Genomic DNA, 22,905 nt, shown 5'->3' on the forward strand with positions numbered 1-22,905 from the left:
ATTATATCTTATCTTACCTTATTTTATTCTCTTTCTTCCAACTTTTAAATCCCTTGTTCCCTCAAAATTTTCAATTAAAAAAGAATTTAACCAATCACTCCCAAATGAAATTAATTCTTAACATCAATTTCAAATTAAATTTGTGTATCATAAAAAGTTCAATTTCCACAATTTTTCTTTGATTAAACAATTAAGACGAATCACCTCTTTCTTTGCGATCAAATCACAATAATTACACTTAAATTTTCAAAATTCCAAAGATGCCCTTTAATATTAGAAAAATACTGAAATTTCATTTAGAACAAAAAAAATTCGAGGTGTTACACACAACATTCACTTTAAGGAATGATATTGTTTCAGTTGGTCAAGATTCGTGGTTTTTCACCAATAACCATTATTTTGTTTGGCCACGAGAAGACATGAGATTAACTGAGAATATTGTTAAAATCTTTCTATATTGCTGCTATAGGAGCATATTCGAAACATGAAATTTAGAAAATGTCTTCTCTAATATATCAACATCGTAATTTTCTCTTCGCATAACAACAATTTCGAACTGATTTTAAATAATGTGTAATTGTAATCACTTACTAATTTAAAATCTTATGGCCTTAAAGGCATCCACTCATAACAAACTTTAGAAAGAATAACTATTTTTTTATGATCATATATTTCTTTCAAATTTTTTCGTAAGATACGGTGGAGATGATGACGAAAGAAAATTATAGTTTTTGCTTTGTTCGGATTAGATGGCGTATTTCTTTTTTAATAGTCTCTCCAAGATTCATAGCATCCAAATAGATTTCGACATCAAGCATCCATGACAAATAAATGGTTAATATCAAGGACAACAAATCCTAATTTTGTGAGGATTCATCATGACAACACTATCATAAAATATTATATTTATATTAGAAATTTAATAGATATTAAATATATAAAATAACATTAAATTTATTCTCCAATTTCTCCACTCTTTTTGGATTAATCACCAATGTATGTATATCCACAAAATCCACAAATAACTACTAATTTATGGGAATTTTTGAGAAGTAGAAAGTGGCACACTTGAACATTATGCATAGGTAGTTGAATGACACATAGACAACATATGTGATAATGGAAAAATGATATTTGGCATTGGACACTAAGCATGAACATATAATACCTATTTATAATATTTATAATGATTTTAATATTATTAGATCAATGTTTTAGAAACCTACATATCGGCTTGTTCAACAAGCTTAGTCTCTCAAAATATACTGATTCTCACATTTTAGGATTCCTTCTCTTTTGAAGAAATCTATTTACACAAAATAACAAAAACAAAGGTATATATCTCGATCTTCTCTTTATTAAAAATGCTCGGCTTCTAATATGCATGTTGGCCCCAAAAAATGTGTTTCGCACCATCGTTTACGTAATCTCAGTCCAAGAAAACACAAATCACAGCTGAGACTCATTTTCCCGAAATTGTCTAAATGAATTAAATCTCGGACGAGACCTTGACATTTAAAAATAGGTACCTAACAAATATATGTTAAGGAAAGACCGGTAACTAAGATTATAATTAAAAGACAGAAAAATATAATGCTACCTATGAGATAGAGAGAGCATGTCAGGAACAGAAAGTGGGAACTTAAACATAGACTTTTCTTTTCTTAATTCACTTACAACCATTACAAGTTACAACCATTTCAGAAAGTCCAATTCAGAGAGTGAAATACAAACTTATCAAACTACTCTTAAAATATGAAAAACCAACACAACATAACCCAAACTCACTTCAGGATGAGGATTCAAATATTCAAACACTAGCAAGTCATTTAGCGGGCCAGTAGAAACTACAAAGAAAAACTAGGTACCTAAAAGCTAAATCTGTCTGATGTGGAACACAAAATTTGCATATACAGCAGGGGTTTAGTTGTACAACAGGAAATTCGACGCATAAGAGGGCGATCTACTTCTTAAGGCACAAGCTCAACTATGCTTACCGTTGCCTTTGGGTTCCATCTCTTCTGCATCCTCAAAACGCTGATCATTGATTTGAAGCTAAATATTATGTAACAAAGGCAGTCAGAAAAAGGCCAAAAACAAAAGAAATAGAATATGTGTTCATCGAGTTAGCTGATGAAATGGTTTACGAGATAAAATATGCGTTCATGATAATACCTGAAGCACTGTGCGAGCTAGCTGATCATGATCTCCATTTGAGTGGCCAATTGAGTTAACTGGAACAGCGGAGAATTGTTCTTCGTCATCTCCTGCTACCGAAAGTCCTAAATATTACAGAAGATGAATTTTGTATCATCTCTAACAAGTGGTTCTGTAAAAGAATTGCACAATCTATTTGACTCCATACCTGGCATCCCTTCCAACTGATCGGCACTAAAAAACCAGTTGTGCTCTTCTTCTTCATCTGAAGGAAGCAGGTAGTTCATACCAAAAAACCGACTACTTGTATGAAAATAGAAACTGACGTCCGTTATGGAAGTGAACTAACCTCCAGTTGGTTCAGGATTAAGCTCAGCACATTGACAGAATACCTCGAACAGAGTTTTTACTATAGCAAAAAGTAAAATAAAAAATTAAAAGTATTATTCTACATTCCAAAAACATTTCACAATCAAACAAAAAAGAGGAGAGAAATACATTCGTTAGGATTTGAAGGTACAAGCCTCATCTCTCTAACTGCAGCTAAGTCTAAATTCTCAGACTCTTCACCATGACATTCTGAATCTGAAATCTCCAACTCTTCATCATCTCCAGTATCAATCTTCAAACACAATCAACAAAAGAAACGTTGGGAGAAATAAAAGATTTTTGTAAATGTCATTTTAAAAAATACGGACCAGATAAAAGAAATCTTATCAAATGTTTCCATTGGATTTCTTGAAGTTGGCATGTATACAAGCAAATATGAGAAGCCAAATATCTGCTTTTCTCGAGGCAAATGTCAAAGCAAATGTCTGCATGATATCTGCTTTTCTCAAAGCAAATGTGTGGATGTGTGTGTGATATATGCTTTTCTCAAAGCAAGTGTGGGAGTAGAGTAGATGTGAGTGTGACTAGATATGGAGCCTATGAATTCCTTGTAATGTCATTCAGACTAATCTATACTAAGGAAGGCAGCTCTTAGTCCCTAGTCAGAGGGGCTAAGAAATGAGTTGATGCATATCTGCATGACCCTCAATGGGTCGGACACTTGAGGGTGGAATGGATGCATGCTTTGCTATTGTGTTCCACCTCGTCTCGTTTACACAAGAGAGAGTGAGTGTTTGAAGAATTGGATGCTTCCACATGTTGGAGTTCTCCCACACTTATATAGTACACGATACAACTAAAGTCTCCACTCTTCAAGGAAGACAAGTCCCACACTCCTATAATTAAGAAAGCAGCCTTCCTAAACTGCGGGACCAAGTTTTACCTGGTTAATTGTAGAAGGTTGTCCAAGTCTCCTCCCACCTTCAAGGAGATATTTTGACTTGGAACCTTGCTCCCTAATCTAAGTGTTTACACCTGTCTCCCGAGTAAACTCAATCCCAAAAAACTAAAAGATTTCTTGCGTTCACTAATATTCAAAAAATAAAAATAAAGATCTCCAAATCTATCCAATTCCAAGTTAAATCCCAACAGCACACTAAACATATTGTTCTACCCTTGCTCCCTAATCTAAGTGTTTACACCTGTCTCCCGAGTAAACTCAATCCCAAACAACTAAAAGATTGCTTGCTTTCACTAATATTCAAAAAATAAAAATAAAGATCTCTAAATCTATCCAATTCCAACTTAAATCCCAACAGCACACTAAACATATTGTTCTACCACGAAACATAAAGGCAACCTAACCCCCCAAGTCCCAAATTCATTCACCAAGAAGGCTCCCACAATCCTACCCCATTGGCTTCCATTAACACAGCAAAATGGAAAAACCCCTACCACCTTAACAACCAGATTGGAAAATCTGAATATATTGGTTCCAATTTGTACTTAGATTTTAACAGTTTGCTCTTAAAAAATCCCACAGGTGGTATTTTAACTTTTCGTTGCTATCCAACCAGCCCTTGATAATTGCTCCAGTTGAAATTGGGTATCACTGTTAGGTATCTACATTCCGTGAACTCAGTAAAAACCTAACAAGAACTAGAGAAGGGAGGCACTTCCCTGTTGAAATATATTGATAATTCTGACCAAGACAAAGAAAGGGGACAAGTCACAATGTCTCAAGAGCAATTGAACTATAGGGAAAATATGAAGTACGGAAATAAACTACTCCCCAGCACATTCAAGAGTGTCTCCAAACCCCAGCCTTCAGCCTTCAGCCTTCAGCCTTCAGCCAAACAGTTCACACCCTCCCTAGAGTCAAACCCCTACATAAACCCTTTCACTGGTCCCCACCTCCTTTGTAATGGAATGTACGATTCTCAGCTCAGGATCAAAGGTGAATTCCCTTTCCTACCCCTTCGTTCGTAGGTGTGAATAATAGGAGGCCACACAATCATAAACCTTATATTTCGCTTCAGTTATAGGCCTACACACTCACGACCCACATTTTTTCTTTGAGTTGGTCAAAGTCTCAAAATTCTTCAGTTTTGACCAACACAATAGTTTTGAAATTCCACAGCTTGAGAGGCCCTAAGTGTGTAACCTTCAAACCTGTGTGAAATTTGCACCTGAAGAAGCTTTGCCTCCACCATGTCTTTGTCTCCAACCACATAACAAGCAACTGTCAACTGTATCTCTACAAAATTCAACCCTAATAGCCTCAAACATCATCTTTACCAGAAATAAATTACTTTGTTGCAAGGTTCTCAAATAGCATACATTAATTCCCTCTCTAAGATAAACGAGCCTTCTTAATTAGTAATTTCTATTTGATCGCCCAATGACCTGATTCCTTCTCTTCAATTTTTGCATCCCACTTCCAGATCCATAGGATCTTCTTTCTTCACTCATGTGAGCTTCTACACTCATCAACTAGTAGTCTTTAAGATGGGGATTCCATCTTTCTGCCTTTGCTCTTCAATTGGTGATTCTTCTTTAGAGTTTGGTTCTTGCATCTTCTTGGCAACATCACCCTCATGAAACTAATCTCCCTAGTCCCTAATATCCATAATTGTTCCCCATCAATATATGTGCAACTCTACCTCTACTAAGTCATAATTCTTATTACACTCTACCTCTACTAAGTCATAATTCTTATTACATAAGACACCTAATAACTTGAACTCAATCCATCCTCTTTTTTGCTAATGAATCCTCCTCATTAGACCTTTCCTCTAGAAATTTGGATAAGATATTCACATTGTGCCCTCCTGTTTTTTTCTTTTTCCACTGCTAAGTTCGATGGAAATTAACCTCAAACAAATAGTGGGAACTATTTAATAGGTGTAAATTGGACAATAAAAAATGTAGGAGCTAAAATGAAATAAGGATGGAAATTTTGGGGCTAAAATAGTATTTTAATCACCAATCTAAGTATACTTCAATTGGTTAAGGAATGTGCTCTTGACCAAAAGGTCAAAGGTTCAAATCTCCACCACTAGACGTTGTTGAACTCAAAAAATACCATTCTAACCTCACATTTATTTCATTGTTGTCATAACATATAATTTATAGCAATGATCTTTCTTCAGCAGCTAAAGTTATGCTACACAGAAAATCTTATGTCTCAAAGTTAACAAAACCACCAAATAGTTTCAGTAGGCTTTGTATAAGATGACGTGAGGATACTAACCAAAAGAAAACTAGAAGTTCAAACCAAAAACAATGACATCATGAGTCTGTTTAACTATACAACATTAATGAGCAATACTGTAAAACTGCACATGTTTTTTTTATAGGAAACGAAAATATAAATATGTAAAACTGCACAATTAAATACCTGAACATACAAACAAGGAGATGGATAGGCCTCTGGGTCTGTTGAAACTGCATGCAATGACATTGATAGAAAATCAACTGCATAACCTTTTTCCATGTCCACATCACTCAACCAAACCACTTGCCTACAAACATGTTCAATTTCTCACTGAGTCAAAAAGTTAGTCCATTAGATTTTTTTTTTTGTAGTACATGTTCATTTAAATAGTAGACATTAAGACATATATATAGTTAGAAACTGAGCTTTCATATTGGAGGAAGAAGAAGAAGAAAAAAAAAAAAAAAAAAAGAAGAAGAAGAAGAAGAAAGAAACCATCATGGGTTGGTCTAGTGGTAAATAAAGGGCATGGATTTGATAAGAGACTAAGAGGGAATAGGTTCAATCTATGGTAGCCACTTACCTAGGATTTAATATTCTACGAGTTTCCTTGACACCCAAATGTTATAGGGTCAAGTGAACTGTCTTGTGAGATTAGTTGAGATGCGCATAAACTAACCTGGACACTAATGTATATTAAAACAAAAAACAAAGGTCCAAGAACACACACACACACCCCTTCCTCTAAGATCTCTTCAGCCCTCTAACAATCGAAATGTTTCTCTCTAGCCAAATACTCTAGTCCCCACAAAGCATTTAAAAAAATAATTATTATAATTATCATCTAAAAAAAATAAAAAGATAAAATTTCCCTTATCCTCCAAGGGGAAAGGGAGAGCTGAAGGAAAGTTCTCAATCATAAGTTTACTATGAAATGAACATATAAGTTGTCTACACAATATACATATGATAAAAACAACCAAGAAACTTTCATGGAACTTCCATTTGATACAATAAGCATATGCAAATGCCCACTACAGAAGGAGAGAACCAGCAAACATGCATTTTATAGTAGGCACGATCTCAAGAAATACAAATTTCCCATGGAAAGAAATGCTGGGAACAATCAGCTTATCCGTCAAAAACAAAAGTATAACAAAACAAAAATAATAAGAAAAATGGTTCTTCAAATTATCCTTTCTTAAAAGGGACATAGTACAAGAAACAAAGAATCCAAAAGAGGGTCATAAGGAATTGGCAAAAAAGCCAATGAGGGTACAAAAAGTTCATTTAATTGGCTTTAACTTAAACATGGTATATGATAACTACAAAAGAGTTTACAGAGAACTCAAAGGTTCGAACACACATTGCAAAGAAGTATGGACAAACTCACAGATATCTTGTTCCCCTCTAGGCTCTAGCTACATTTTGTAGAGGTCCTTTCTATCTAATTTCCCAATTGCAAGCCTATATAGCAGCTAACTGCAAGCTCTAACATTAAATCTAAAGAAATAACCAAAAAATCATTGAAAAAGAAGACACTGTCATGTTGACTTATGAGGGAAAGCCACGTGTTGAAAATGAAGACCTCTCACTAAGAATGGAAGCATATAATACAGGTTAGATAAGCAATCATACTTTTCTGAGCCTTAAACGATGGCATCAAGGGAATGTACCTCTTTCCCCCCCGTTTCAACTGCAATCAACAATTTCCATGGCATTTACCCTTTTGGCAATTTTTTAATATTTATTCTTAATTTCCCCTTTTGTGTCAATTTTCTTTAGCTCAGGGGTTCTCCGAATCCTCTAAACTTTCTCATACTCCCATCATCAATCAAATTCTCACAAGCAATCATTTCAAAATTCAGTACGCTATTCACTTCATCCCAAGATTCAGAAACGGCCTTCATTTACAAAAGAAAAACACAATACACCCCTCCCCTCGCTTGACAGAAAATCAACTTAAAAATAAAATAAAATAAAATACAAGCTCCCCCCACACAAAAGAAGTCCCAATTCCCAAAATTTTCTTACAATTTCCCCCACGTATCAATGGATGAAACACTAAAACAGAGAGAGAGAAAAGAGAGAAGGTACCTGGAGGAGATGTAGAGAGTGCCAGGAAACTCGGGAGGCCGATTATCGAATACGATGCCGACGGCAGGCATTATGTGCATGAGAACCTCGCCTTGATTAACGTCGAAAGCTGGTAATCCCAAGCCATGACCCGTCCTCTCGGTGTAAGGCCTTAGTCCCATTGTCATTCTCTCTAAAACCCTAATTCTTCAACTCTCTCTATCTCTTGAACACTGAAATTAGGAGTTTGCGATTCTCTAAAACCCTCTTTACCCTTTCTACCAGACGCCTTTTTTCGATTAACCTTTTCCTTCCTTTCTTTTTTTACCCTATCTCAATTTTTTTTTTTAATTTAACTTTATACTTCCGTCAAAACACAGGAATTGTTTGGGTCTAACATGGGATGGTATATCCTCATATCTTATATCATCTTAGTGTTTAGAACTCATTATCCTATCACATCAATTTTAATTATTTATGGGTCTATTTTCGGAACATGTTTTGTATCTCACAGTCATTTTCCTTTCGTGTATCGTCATCTTAGTGTTTGAACATATTCAATCAGAACTCCTCAGACATCAAAACTCTCTGCATCCTATATCAGCACCCCAAATAGCTCCTAACGTTTTTAGTAACATCCCGTTAAAGGTACTTGTGAAAGGGTCATCAATAAAAAAATAATAATAAAAAAAAAAAAAAAAAAACTCCCATTTTCATGATATAAGATAAAATCTTAAAACTACATATAAATTTGTATGTACGATCCATTTTCAAGGGTCCAACTAAATCTGGCCCACTATTTGAAATCAAATGAAAAATAATCATTTCAGAAGTATATGAAATTACCAATTAGATCCAAAAACACGGTTGATGGCCTATCACTCGACAATTGGTCTTGTTCCTTCTTCTCGCCTCATGTTTCTTCCTCCGGTTCCTTGTCTAATACAACCCTTCCGACCAATTCTTTGCTAATTGATGTGTGTTGTACAAAATTTTAATCTAATGGAAACAAAAAAACAAAAACACAAAGTATACCATTCTTTCAAAATCAATTTAAAGAAAAGTGTTTTGCAAGCTAAGTCTCCTTAAGATGAAGAACACAATGTAAAATGGAAAATGAAAGATAAACACCTCATGTTCACCGTAAGTTATTTAAAAAAAAAAAATCATAACTAGTGAGTTGCAAAGTATCCAAAAAAATAAATAAATAAACAATGTAACGTTACAAAGGTTTTTGAATTATCATATACAAGCAGTTTCACACGTCAAGTAGGTAAATGTACACCTTCATTGTGTTTATTTCTTATTGGTTTACGTTGTATGAGATGTGTATCACATAACCAATATAAAACGGTGGTTTACGTGCGATGTGCTATTATATTCATGAGTGAGTAGCTTAGAGTGGCACGAGAGAGAGGCAAGAGGAAGAAATGATAGAAACATTAATAAGATTTTTGAGTATGAGATAGGATTAAGTGGCGAAAGGAAGAAACAAGAGCGGTATTTTTAATAGAATTGAAAATTTTTAACTGTGCTTTTTTTTGTATTATTTTTTTGAACGATGGACAAAAAAAAACAACTAATCATGCGATATGATGATTTGTGGGATGATAAGGAACAATGCCATGATGGAGGTTATTTGAGGGGTATCATAGTGTCAAGCACATTAAAGTATATTGAATCAAGAGATTGATTATATGAACTTACAAAAGTGACTTATTCGGAGTTCAACGTTATAATGAGGGTAAAATATAAATTGGATTATGAATCTCCTCCAGTATGCTAATCAACGATATTGGTGTTGAATTTCTCCTTTTAGAGCTGGATCATACTAGACCTTAGATATTCATAAGTGTCCAAGAAACATTATAACGAATATACTAAAATTTTAATGTCAACAAGAATACACGAACACAGAAACAAGAGACAAGAGAGAGAAACCTGACCCAAAATATATACTTTTTTTCGGTCTGACAATTAAAATTCATTTAAAATAGTCAAGTGTTATTAGACAAACATGACATGGATGACATGGATGACATGAATGAGCAAGAAGAAGGAATGGGAGGCGAGGAATGAAGGAGACTGATTGTCGAGTAACATGCCATCGAGCGTGTTTCACATCAATTGGTAATTTCAAAAGTTGTCTACGCAAGCAAAAAACCATTTTTCATTTGATTTCAAATCTTAGGTAAAAAATTTAACTGGGCCCCTCAAAATGGGCCATCCATACAAAATTTTCAAAAGTATCCTTGAATTTGTACTTGTTTAAAAAATATTTGGAACTTTTAAATGTTTCAATGATATATTTAGAAGTATTGGCTCGCCAACTTAATAAGTTGGTGTTAAACAACTCAACCTCAATAATAATCACCATTGAAGTTGGCACATTTATCGAACTTCATCTTCCCTTCTTTCTCTATTTTACATATTTATTGAGGAACTCCATCTTACAATGTTCCACTCCAAACATACTTCCTAACTACAACATATTAACTCTAGACTTTAAAACTCAACTCAATGCCTTAAACACTCCCTTAAACTTTTAAAAAGATTGTTAAAAAATACACTTGCCTTTAATCTTAAATGAAAATTGTTCGTAATGTATTTCAAAATAGATTTGAATGTTCAAACATGTCAACAATCCCTTAAATTTAGTAAAATATTGAAAAAAGAAATACTTCTATGGTTAGTATATGAATATAAAATGTCAATACTAGTTCCAAAATGATCTCCAATTTGAAAATTTGCATTATTACCCCGAATGTTTTTTTTTAAATAAAGATTAAAAATAATATTCTATCATTAACATATGAATGAAAACTATTTATCTACACCTCATTATCACATTGTCTTCTATTTCCTTTATTTCAGGTTTAACACTACTCTATTTCTCCCTCCCCTTTCTTTTATCTTTTTCAATACACACTTACTCTCATTCTTTTATGCTCCACTCTCGAAAATTATCGAGCATAAAAATTAGCAAGAATAAGGAGAATAATGAAACCATCAAAGGACCTTATAACTTAAATGTTTTAACGAGACTATACATTAGTAGTTGAATGTATGTTAATACGTTGTTTGAGTTTAATATACAAAAGGAGAGATAAGTTATTGAGAATTTGGATCATAATGACAACCAGTGGGAGGAGAAAGAAACAAAACACATGCATGGCCAAATTTGAAGCGATGAAGATTTTGTTGATCATTTTTGCAGTTCAAACTAGTCTATCTGTTGTGATTAATTAAGAAAGGTTATCCTTGATCTAAGATGATATTCTTTGGTTAGCTCTTTTAGTATTTGGTGATTCATCATGTTGTTGAGTTTCAAAAAGGGGATATATTGATTTGTGACATTGTGGGATTTAATGGGATTTTATGCTTTAACTTGATGTTTTGGTTTCTTTTTAGTTGCTAAAAAGTTGAGTGTAAGAATTGGACCCGTGGAGGTAAAGTGAGAGTATTTATATGAGAAAAAAAGTGAAAATTTTAATTTTAATTTTTACTTTGAAGGTTAAGAATAATAACACAACTTTTGAAGGTTCAAATATTTTTTAAACCAGATACTAGCATTTTCTGTCCATATACTAATGATATAAATGATCAAATGCTTGAAAAAAAAATAAAAAAGACAAAAATTTATTTGATAAAAATAAAAAGGTAAATAATGGTCCCTGGAGTTGGTCATCTAGGGTGGTCACTGATGAAGTTAGTGGTGGTGGCCAAAGTTGGTTTCCAGTAGTGGTTGTCGCAAGTAGGCGACAACGATAGTGACCAGAGTTGACTAGCACAATGGTCAGAGTTGGTCGATTGAGAGAAATAATAGCTACATGAAGAATTGAGGTATATGATTTTTGAGGGCATTTTGGTAACTTTTCATAATTATACAAATTGAGCAAAGATTAATCATTAAACATTTGAAAATCATTTTTATAAAAGTTGATTTCAAATGTTTGTCCTAAACCAACTTATTTCATAAACTCATTTTTTCAAAAACTATTTTGAGTGGTTGCCAAACACTCCAACTTTTCGAAAAAGACATTTTTTTTTAATTAAACACTTCAAAAGTTGATATGGAACGGACCTGATTTCCATAAATTATAGTTTTTTAAGTGTTAAATTTAAGTCTCGGTAACAATGAAGGTGTATTAAAGGACGGTGGTTGGAAGAGGGAGGTTAATAGGAGACTTTAATGCTTTATTTTGACTTTTATTTATCGTATTAAATAGATTAGAATTAGGCTATATAAAGCCTTCTATCTTTCATTTGCAAGAGAAACATAATCGAATTTTTTATGAATGAAAATTTGAAATCTCAAATTGAGAATTTTTCTTAGGATTCGCAATTCTTGTGATAGAATGCATGTGACTCATTCAATCTAACCTTTATCAAGTTCGGTTATGGAGTGACTCAATTTAGAACAAGATTTTGAATCTTGCTTCTATATCTTTGATCTAAGAGGCAATCTAATTTTAACATTTTCTCTTGGTTGATCTAAATTCATATAAGGAGGTACTAATTTATTGGATTCAAAGGTTCTTGCTTCACAATAGCTTGGATCTTTAGGCTGAGGATTAGAATTGTCCTATCATTTGATATCAGAGCATAGGTTGCATTTTTTTGGCCTGCTCCAAAATTGATTCTATATTTCTTTTTTTATTTTTTTGCATTTTAATTTTAGCTTTCAATTTCGTCCATTGATTTCGTTATTGCCTTTTCATCCATCGTTCTTCATCTTTTTACCTTATTTCCATCTTATTGATCAAATTTAGATCTTAAAAAAATGTGGGAAAAAAATTAGAATTTGTCTTGCAATTATTTATACAAATTGTATGTTTGATTTTTGATATTTGAATCAGTTTGGTACAGTTGAGTTATTATATTAAGTCTATCTATTTTCTGTCAATTCTAAAATTAATTGCATGTCCAAGAGTGTATTTTCAACTTCCTATCATTAATTGCTGAAAACTATTCAAATCTGAAAATTGTTGAGCTTTCTTTTTATCATTCGTTTTCTTTCTCAATGCAAATGACTGAATTTGATTACATGTCCTTCAACAAAAATTTATATCAACCTCTTATCTTAAATTGTTAAGAAGAGCATTTAGTCAAAGATCCCTTTATTTGCAATTCTACTTTTGTATTCAGTTTTATTTGAAAATTGCTTTGTGTCTTCCCTTATTTGTTTGAGCCTTTCATTGTTTTCTTGTTCTTTTTGTGGTATTTTCATAATTATCTTATCTTGCTTGTATTAATTAACTCTCTGTTTCAAGAATTTCTTGTTCCACTAAACCTATACAATACATAATTTAGTCACTTTCTCAGATAGCCTATTTTTTGTGTGCAAATAGAAGTATTCTTGAGTGAACAGTCTAGTGAATTGAGTGTTTGGAGGTCTATTTTTTTTTCATCTTATTATCTTGTTATGAATTTTTTTCGAAGACTTTTTGCAGTAGTTTGGTCAAGTTATGTCAAGTCGTTGATTACATATCTAAATTGACTCATGAGTTGAATTTGCGAGACCAAAATTTGAAAAAGGTTTGACTATCTATTGAAAGTACGCTTATTATTGTGGTAGAGAGTGATAAAGTTCAAGATGACATACTTTGTGAAAAATTCGTTGATTGTATTATAACACCTAATATTGAAGTTCATGTTGATGTGTTTGAATTAGAGGACAAGACAAAAAAGACCAAAATAAGAACATGTAGATTGATCGAAAAAGAATCTTCTAAAAAAAGAGTGAGAAAGAAAAGCATTTAGGATTTGGCCTGGAGAATAAAATGAGAGAAAAGTCGAAAAGGTGAGTTTATGTGAGGTTAAATCTATTTTGTAACACCCCAAATTTTAATGTAATTTTCATTGATAGGTATTAAAAATAACTATATTTTTCATGTTAAATCCCTCAATTTTATACTATTAATTTGCTTAATATGTCAATTTTATAGGTAAAATAGTCCCAGTAGCACTTTCGAGCAATTAGAAGAAGTTTGGAGTTAAAAGGAGCAAAAATGAGCCGAAAATCACCTAATTAGAAGAAGTCAAGATATTTACCATTTTACCATCACTGAGCAGCGTTGCAACACTAGAAAAATACAAATGTTCGGCTTTGCCTCGATGCTGAAAGATAGGGCAGCGTTGCAACGCTCTCCTTTAGCATTACAACATTACGAACATTGATGGAAAGATAAAAATTCGTGTGCGCACCTTTGTGCAAATGAGCGTCAGGCCAGTGTCACTCCAGGGTTGCAATGCTGCATCCAACATCTATTATAAACCAAATTTTCCAGAAATTAAGGGGAGACCATGTGACGCCACAAAGATTTGTACATTTTTTTAAAAGAAAGAAAAAGAAAAAAAATAGTTGTTGGTTAATTTAGGAAAAGGAAAAGGGAATTAGGGATATAAAGGTGATTTGGGGACCTCGGGTTACATGCAAAGGAAAAAAAAAAGAAAAAGATTTCTTTTTACTTTTCCTTTCTTCTTCCTCCTCTCGTCGACCACGCGTTGCCTAGCCAAAGCCGCCATCGATCGAACACCAGAAGGCATACAGATCTATTCATCTACCACGCGTTAGACCTCCAACCAGCCACGTCGTGCGCCGAGTCGCCAGTCGCTGGCCTAACCCAAGCGTTGTTCACCAGTTCTAATGCGGGCAGTGCCGATTGTTGTCGAATCATAGTTGGTTCCGCCTTATTCTTCTGTTCGGGGTAAGTTTCGGTTCCCTTTTAGCAACCCATTGTCTTTTGGGATTCTTAGGCCTAAGCTAACCTTCACCCATGGAATTTGTGATTTCAGGAACATGTGGCAATGAAGGAAGTTTCCAAGCGGAGTAAGAGTTTGTTTTGGGATAGTTTGTTATCCCGAGGTAAGTGGTTTACTGTCGGTTTTGCCCTAAGATTTGATAAGTCTGCTGAAAAATTCTTATGTCATGTATGAGTAAACTGTGATGAAATTTGAGATGGGTAATTGTGCTGAAGTTGACGTATGAGAATACTTTGTTAAGGTTGGATGTATGAGTAGACTGGGATACTGTGATAAGGTTTGATGCATGAGTAGACTGGGGATAATGTGCTAAGGTTGATATATGAGTAGACTATGATAAGGCTTGATGTATGAGTAAACTATGATAAAGTTGATGTATGAGTAACGGTGTTAAAGTTTGATGTTGATTCATGGCCTTGATTGCATGCTTATGTCTGAGATTTTAATGACTGTTAGTTCCAGGATTCATGATTGTATGCTTATGTCCATATGAGATTTTAGTGGCTGTTAATGTTACTATTGGGCTATGCACATCACATGTGTGAGCCTTCGGGCCCACACCCTATGCTTATGTATGATGTCCTTTTTGGGATCACCACTTGTGTTTATGCCTGTGACCTTTGTGTCACTACTTATGAAACCGTGCCTTCGGATTCACTCCTTATGCCTATGCCTATGTCTATGTCTATGATGTCCTTGTGCATTTTGGTCCAATGGAAAGACTAACAGATCACTGAGTGAGCTCAGTAGTGGGCTGCTTAATGAGTATATTTTTATACTCATCCTTTTCTTTCCCTATTTTTCAGGTAAGGGTAATGACAGACTGACACAGGACAAGAGAGATCCGTGACCTGGCCATTTAGGACGACTGACTGCTTCCGCACTTAATATCATGTTTTTTTTTTAGTCTAGTTTAAGAGTTAAGCATTTTAAACTCTCATGCAAAATTTATTAATTTTATTATTTGACTATTTTATTGTTTTCATTTTAAAGTTGGGTTTAGGGTACCCCGAACGGTAAATTTTTATTTTATTTTATTTTAGTTTATTTATTATTATTTAATTATTTTTTCTTATCTCTGCTCATTTGAGCACTATTAAATAAAATCCGACTCTTTTATTTGATGGTTTAAAAGAAAATGTACGGTTAAGCCTATGCATGCATGAAATAGCATCATAGAAATAAGTAGGAAACTAGGGTCGTTACAGAATATTTTTATGATTTTGAGATCAATTTTCAGGATTTTGAGAGAATTTTGTAATTTCTTCATTCTTGTATCATTTTCTTGCAAGATTCAATGGATTTCTTGAAGATTTTGCTACTTCATGAGTAGGTAAGTTTTCTTTCTTGGGGATTATGTTAGATTAATCAATTCTTGAGACTTCCTATTTGATTTTCTCTTGTAATTTGTTTTTTCTTGAATGTTCTTGCTCTTAATCTCAAAAAAATCTGTTAAGATGAATTGATAACTCAAATTTAATTGATTTGTATGCAAAATTACATGGCTCTATAGCATAATTGTAATTAGGTTACAAGAACTAGAAATCATAAATGAAAATATGAACCTTTTCCTATTTTCTTGAAAGTATGACTAGTTTAGAACATTCAAATTAATCATTCTTGATTCAACTCTATAGTATTTCAAGAATGTCATAGTTGAGAAAACCCAAGAATTGCATACAATTTAGGAATTAGATGTGGAATGTCTTTAGGAAACATCTTTGATCTAAATTAAGGTTAATTGACCAATTTAGGTTAATTGGTTGACTAGGGCATTAGGGCTTAACCTTAATGGACTATGGAACAAATAAGTTACATGAAATCGATTAAGTCTGTGAAAGAATTATGTTAATCTACATAAATCCCCAAGATCATTTTTCTATTGAAATTCTTACATAATTTCTTTCATACTCTCTGTCATTAATCTCATTACCAAAATTTCATATCAATTCTTGTTTTACTTTTACTTTGTTTCTTAAAAACCAACAATCCCTCCCCCCTCTCTCCCCCCTTTAATTTGGATTTCAAAACTCAATTTTGTCAATTAATAAAGGTTCTCTGTGGATTAGTTGTGCACTATTACTACATGTTAGTATTAGTAGTTGTGCGTGTTTTACAAATTTTATTTTTTTTGGGTTAAGTTGAACTAACGACATCATTTTTAGCCCGAACGTTCATTAAGTTACTTCAAATTGTATGGATGTTATTTTGTTTATCGGAGGCTAAGAGTGAATTTGGGTAGTAAGCTATTTAATTTAAATGATATTTAAAGAGATTTAGGAATATTGAAATTTATTTGAGGGAAATTGGATAAATGAATGTGGAATTTAAGAGGGAAAAGGGATTTGGAATTAAATGAGGAGAATGAAGGAAAATAATTATGTGTGTGTTAGGGTTAGGAGATTATGGGGAAAAAAAAAAGAGAGAAAAGAGAAAATTTAATTCCCTCTCTCTTCCTCGACTACGTGCACGGAAACCCTTCCCCTGAAGCTTTTCTTTTTCTTTTCTTTTTTTTTTTTTTTTTCTGTCTTGTGTAAAGAGTTGTTGTTGTCCTTCTTCTCTTTCGTTTGCGCTATGCACAACCCTAGCCAGCAGTCGTTGCTCGCCTTCCTTTCAGTCGCCAGTTGATCGCTAAGGAACCTGTTCGTGCGCATTGTGTGTTCCAACCACATTGCTTTCATTCTAGCTCGTTGATTTGAGTAATGTCAGCGGCTAAATTTTGCCCAACCTTGGTTTTATCATTGCCACCACTTGCCAGATCAATTGTTTAAGTGAGTTTTTGGGTGTTTTTTTTTTGTAGGAATCTGAATTATTTTGGTTACCCGTTGGGGATGAGTTTGAATTCATGGTTTTTTATGGTGATCTTAAAGGTTGGAGTTGAAGTTTTGAGACTAAAGGCGTGTTGTCCAGAAGGTACGAGACTGTTTCCGGCAAGAATTTTGGTAAGTTTGGTAGTCTTTGTGTTGATCCTTGGTCACCTACCGAATGTTGGGTTAAACGTCAACTTAATTTTTGATTGGAAGGTTTAAAGTGTTGTCTATTGGAAATTAAAAACTTATTTGATCAATTCGTGATTTGGTATATTGTTGGAGCATAGGTTGACTTGTAATTTTGGAGGTAGGATCTAAGCTTAGAATTTAATTTGATTATGGTGTTGAATGAGAAATTACGGTCAATTAAAATTTGCCACATCATTCCAATGAAAAACTCGGACCCATTGTGAAAATTATAAATTAGATTGGGCCGAGTAATTAAAGTTGCTTGGACCCAACCTAATTCAAGCCATGATAAAAATTTTGGACAAAATTGAATATTGGATTCAAGCCCAATATTGGGGCCCAACAACAATTGGGCCCAAGTCTATATAAAGTCCCATGAGAAACCTCTATAAATATAGGCCTTACCTCTTTATTGAGGGGAGGTTGGAAAATTGGCAAGAAAATGCTGAAGGTTTAGAGATCAAGACTAAAGCTTTAAAGTTCTGATTAATCTTGAGATTGTCGCCTTCTGAAGATTGAAGACTTGGAAGATTAAAATTTCTTTGAATTCTAGAAGATCGAAGCTCAAATTGATCTCAAGATCATAATCTTTTGAAGATTGAAGACGTAGAAGATTAAAACTTCCTTGAGTTTCAGAAGATTGAAGTTCAGAGTAACTCCTTGAAGATTGAAGATTTAGAAATTTTAAACTTTATCCCTTGTTAGAGAAGGCATCAGAGGATCAAACATTAGAGATTGTATCCACTTTACTATATCAAAATCAATACAAAATTCCATGAGTTAAATTTCTCCAAAAATCTCGTCGAATAGTTTGGCATGCCCAGTGGGACCATTTCTACCTTTCATTTCTTTCTCTACAACAAAATCTACTTAAAGAAGTCATGACATAAAAAAAACAACGCACCCAAAGCTTCAAGCGATGTCCATAAAAGACCAATTACTCGCAATCGCTCTAAGGGGATTCAACAATCTGAAAGAGCTACCACATTTTGAGATCGCGAGAAATATATAGGAATAAATGTAAAAAAAAAAACTGCAAGGTGGAATTGTCATTAAAGAAAGTCCTGCAGTCAATAAACATACTCTACCTTCTGAACAATCAAGTGAAGAACCATCACATCCAAATATAATGTTAGTCATGATGGCCGACGTGGGAACAAGTGAAGAAAGGATGGTTGAACTCAAAAAGAAAGTTAACATGCTAATAAAGGTAGTCGAAGAAAGGGGCTATGAAATTACATCCCTCGAGAATCGCATTGAGAGTGACACCGCTGAATCAAGTCATACACCTGTAGTCAGGAATGATGACAAGGGAAAGACTATTATGCAAGAAAGTCAACCACAAAATTCGACGTCAATTGCTTCGTTGTCTATCTAATAATTGCAAGAGATGATTGCCAACTCCATCAAAGCTCAATATGGTGAACATACTCAAAATTATCTCTTATATTCTAAATCATATATAAATAAGATTGAAAACCTAAGAATGCCAAATGGATACCAGCCACCAAAATTTCAACAGATTGACGGGAAGGGCAATCCAAAACAACATGTTGCTCATTTCATCAAAACATGTGAGAATACTGGTATGCGAGGAGATTTAATAGTCAAACAGTTCATTCGAACTCTGAAGGGAAATGCCTTTGACTGGTAAACTGACCTTGAACCTGAAACTATTGTAGTTAGGAGCAGCTTGAAAGAGAATTCCTCAACTTCTTTTATAGCATGAGGCGTGTTATCAGGATGATAGAGTTCACTGCCACCAAACAACGAAAAGAAGACCCAACAATTGCTGGAGAGCATTAAGCCTTGATTGCAAAGATAGATTAACTGAATTGAACTGTTAGGGGTGGAAATGTGCACTCAAGGAATGCACTAGGGACTTCTGTATATCCTGCAAAGGATAAAACCCCGCACCTTTGAAGAATTGGCAACCTGAGCTCATGATATGGAACTAAGCATTTTCAATAGAGGAAATAATGATTTTCTAGTCCTAGAAGTAAAGAAAGAAAAGAAAGAAGTAAATAGCATTTAGAAGGTATCGAAGGGTGCTACTAAAGAAGCTATGTCGTCAACACGACCTCTTTAAAGTTTATCTCTAAGGAGAAAAAGATTGAGATATGCCAAGATGGGGGCGAGAAAAGACGTCTGACTTTCAAAGAGAGACAAGAAAAAGTCTACTCTTTTCTAGATTCTGATATGCCTGATATGTTAGAGAATTGCTGGAAAAACAACTCATTGAACTTCTTGAATGTAAAGAACCTATAGAAATGAGGAGAGTAAATGATCCTAATTACTACAAGTATCATCGAATTGTCAGTCATCCAGGAGAAAAATGTTTCGTACTAAAGGAGTTAATTTTGAAGTTAGCTTGAGAAAAAAAGATTGAGCTAGACCTCGATGATGTGGTGCAGACAAATCACGCCGTAATAATGATCCATCCTAATATTCGACTATATGAAATAGGGAGTTTAATCCAATTTGGATCTCTTGAGCCGATTATTATATTTCCTCCAAAGGCCTCAGAAAAGGCAGACTTCCAAAACGTTGACTCCCAGAAAAAAGAATAGCAAGTGAAAGATGCAGATGAAGGATATGTTGGATCGGTAGCGGCACACAGCGGAAGAGAACAGGATCCATAAGCACTCTAATTCATTAATTTTGGCTGAAAAGAAACATACTAAAACAGAGTTTAATGAGTTTCAAGAACATACCTTGGCCGAACCATTGAAATCTTTATTTCCAGTTGCTAAATCCTCAAAATCTTTGTGCAGACCACCACAAGATCTTCCCTATATTCTCTTGGTGCTCTAGATTGAGTTGTGGAACTCAAGATAAGCTGGAATCAAAGGGAATATGGAGATAGCTCACTGCAACAACCCAAAATGAAGAACATCTTCTTCATCCGAATTTTTCAGAAAAAATTCATTCGATTGCATCGTCTTCACTTCACTCCAATCTCTTCAATATATTGCAGACTATCATGTAAAGAGATTTGTTGCATGGGATGCAGCTCATGCTTGGAGTAAATGAAGGAAGAGATGGGTTCGTTTGTGAGCTACTTTGAAGATGAACATGAAAACTCATTTTTCAATTTTGTGTAATTTTCTATTTCCAAAATCCATTTTGATTTTAAAATCACATTTTATTTCTAAATCAAATTATGAGAAGGGGCTGGAGAAAGCTTGAACCCAATTCCTACAGTGATGAATAGTTACGCAATTAAAATTCCTGAGGAGTGAGACATTTTTATTAATTGTACAAATTAATTTTTTAATAAAATTAATAAATAATTATTTAAACAATTTAAATAATTCAAATTAATTTAATATCCAATATTAAATTAATTTTTACACAAATTCATCTTCATATATTTAAATCATATTTAAATATATATTTTCTCCAATTCCGTTTGATCCTAATTTGAACGTTTCAAATTAACTTATCACGCTACTCTAGAGCTAATCCATTTCCGAGCTAGTAGGGGGACCTCGTGGACCTACAGATCACGGGCTCCAACGATTCGAGATTAATCGGCTAAACACATTAGACCAATCTAACCTCCATTCGTTAACTAATGGGTCACTCCACTAAAGTCCATAGTTAAATTCCCCTTACTGCAGATATATTATGTTTACTTGATATAACCATGATTAGTAAGTTAACCCTTCACGGGTTGTTCTTAATAATGGCTGAGTCAAATCTCTGTTTTACCCCCGAAATTACCTCTTGTTCCTTAAGTCCCCGCTGATCCCCTAATGAACAATTGTTTTGTGACCCAATCAACAAAATCGAGCCCCTCTCGGGCTAATGAGAGGGCGGGACCCTTTGTTCAAGACCCAAAATTAGCACTTAAGGGAACAACCTCTCTACTATCCCTAAAGCGGGTAGGAGTGAATTCCCTCTTGCACCCTATGTCCTCAGCTATCTATCCAGTCTTACCCCTAAAATGGCAGTCTTATTGAGCCAGCGTTGTTGAGCCAACCATTATCTATGCAAATCTAAAGGTAATCCCAAACAAACAAGAGTTCATAGTTAGCTCAGGATTAAGATCAAGTTACCTAGGTCATCTCTTTGAAATAGTCAGTCTTAAACAGTAAACAACGTTATAAAGTAAGAGTGACTCATTTCGTGGTCTGATTTGTACAAACCCTTTTGCACAAGGACACCCCCACTCTTCATGTCCAACATGAACGAATTAGAATCATTTCGTTTGAAGCACTTTACAACTCCTTGTAACAACTACAAAGCAGACCACATCCAATAGTGTTACCAGAATAAGGTACCTAACCTGATCCATATACTATAGATCATTTTGACTATTTACTCGAACCTGATCCACCTTTATATCTCCACATAAAGTTTAAGTATTCATCCAATAGTCAAGGGACTTTTAGGTTTATTAGATTTCTATTCAAGCAATAGATCTATTCAATAACACCTTTATTGAATTTTCAAAATAGATTCCGTTGTTTACATACCATGAGTTTTAGGACATAAAACCCAACAGGATAGACGTTGGTAACTCGTCAAAAGAGTAGTAAATAAAGTATTGTTCAGAAAGAACCCCGTTCATATCGAGACTATAAAAGGAAGAGTAAGTTACAAAGAAGAAAAACAAGAAAAAACACGATAAGACTTTGACCAATCATCGAAGAAAGAAAGGAACTTCCTCGACCTCGACAATCAATAACCTTGAAAAACTTCTTTCCAAAAAGTTGTCTGACTGAAACTGTTTCGCATCACGTCATCAACACGACTAAAGATAACGAAACTCCTTCAAGTTTTGCAGAAGCAACGACCAAATTGGTGGAACTCCTGAAGGAACCATTATAGGTCCTTGAGCGAAAAATGAGATCGGACCCAAAAAAACCCAAACTTACAAAATATGAACTTTACAGCAAACATACAGGGAAAAAAAATATGCATTTAATTAAAATACAACATGCTAAAGAAATTTAAAAAAATGGAAAAATGGATTTTAGAAACCCTTAAGAAATTTAAAAAAATGGAAAAATGGATTTTAGAAACCCTTACTTTTGAAGAACCGTTCTTTAAGAAAAATCCCTCAATCAAAAGGACACTACAACGAAATTTCCACTGTATTCTCTGGGTGAGAATCTAGAAGTTTTATGGACTCCAACTATTTTGGATGAGGGAATTTGAGAGAGTGGAGAGGAGGAAAAGATGAAATCTCAGATGTCTCATGTGATTCACTGTGTTTTGGTCTCTGTGAAAACCAGAAGGAGAAGATGAAAACTAACAACTCCCCCACTATCATGTTTTAGAGAAAAAGAGGGGGAGTCAACTCCCTCCCAAAAATGACTTTTTTTAAAAGATATATATAATTTGTTTTACATA

General features: G+C 34.1%; 1 protein-coding gene and 1 long non-coding RNA gene across 2 annotated transcripts; one reads left to right on the forward strand and one right to left on the reverse strand.

The window, feature by feature from the left end:
• Positions 1 to 1,621: 1,621 nt before the first annotated feature.
• LOC120092554 (chloride conductance regulatory protein ICln) lies at positions 1,622 to 8,036 on the reverse strand. The gene is made up of 7 exons (XM_039050674.1): positions 7,802 to 8,036; positions 5,888 to 6,011; positions 2,656 to 2,779; positions 2,507 to 2,566; positions 2,366 to 2,422; positions 2,176 to 2,282; positions 1,622 to 2,055 (listed from the first exon to the last, which is right to left on the reverse strand). The coding sequence occupies exons 1-7, from the start codon at positions 7,966 to 7,968 to the stop codon at positions 1,984 to 1,986; spliced, it is 711 nt and encodes a 236-aa protein (XP_038906602.1). The 5' UTR covers positions 7,969 to 8,036; the 3' UTR covers positions 1,622 to 1,983.
• A 4,036-nt stretch (positions 8,037 to 12,072) lies between these two features.
• On the forward strand, positions 12,073 to 15,543 carry LOC120068243. Its single transcript, XR_005479133.1, has 4 exons — positions 12,073 to 13,583; positions 13,729 to 14,490; positions 14,579 to 14,648; positions 15,352 to 15,543. It is a non-coding gene; the product is annotated as an uncharacterized LOC120068243 (long non-coding RNA).
• The last annotated feature ends 7,362 nt before the right edge of the window (positions 15,544 to 22,905 follow it).

The sequence above is a fragment of the Benincasa hispida genome, chromosome 12, assembly GCF_009727055.1.
Source record: "Benincasa hispida cultivar B227 chromosome 12, ASM972705v1, whole genome shotgun sequence".
Taxonomy (NCBI): Eukaryota; Viridiplantae; Streptophyta; class Magnoliopsida; order Cucurbitales; family Cucurbitaceae; genus Benincasa; species Benincasa hispida.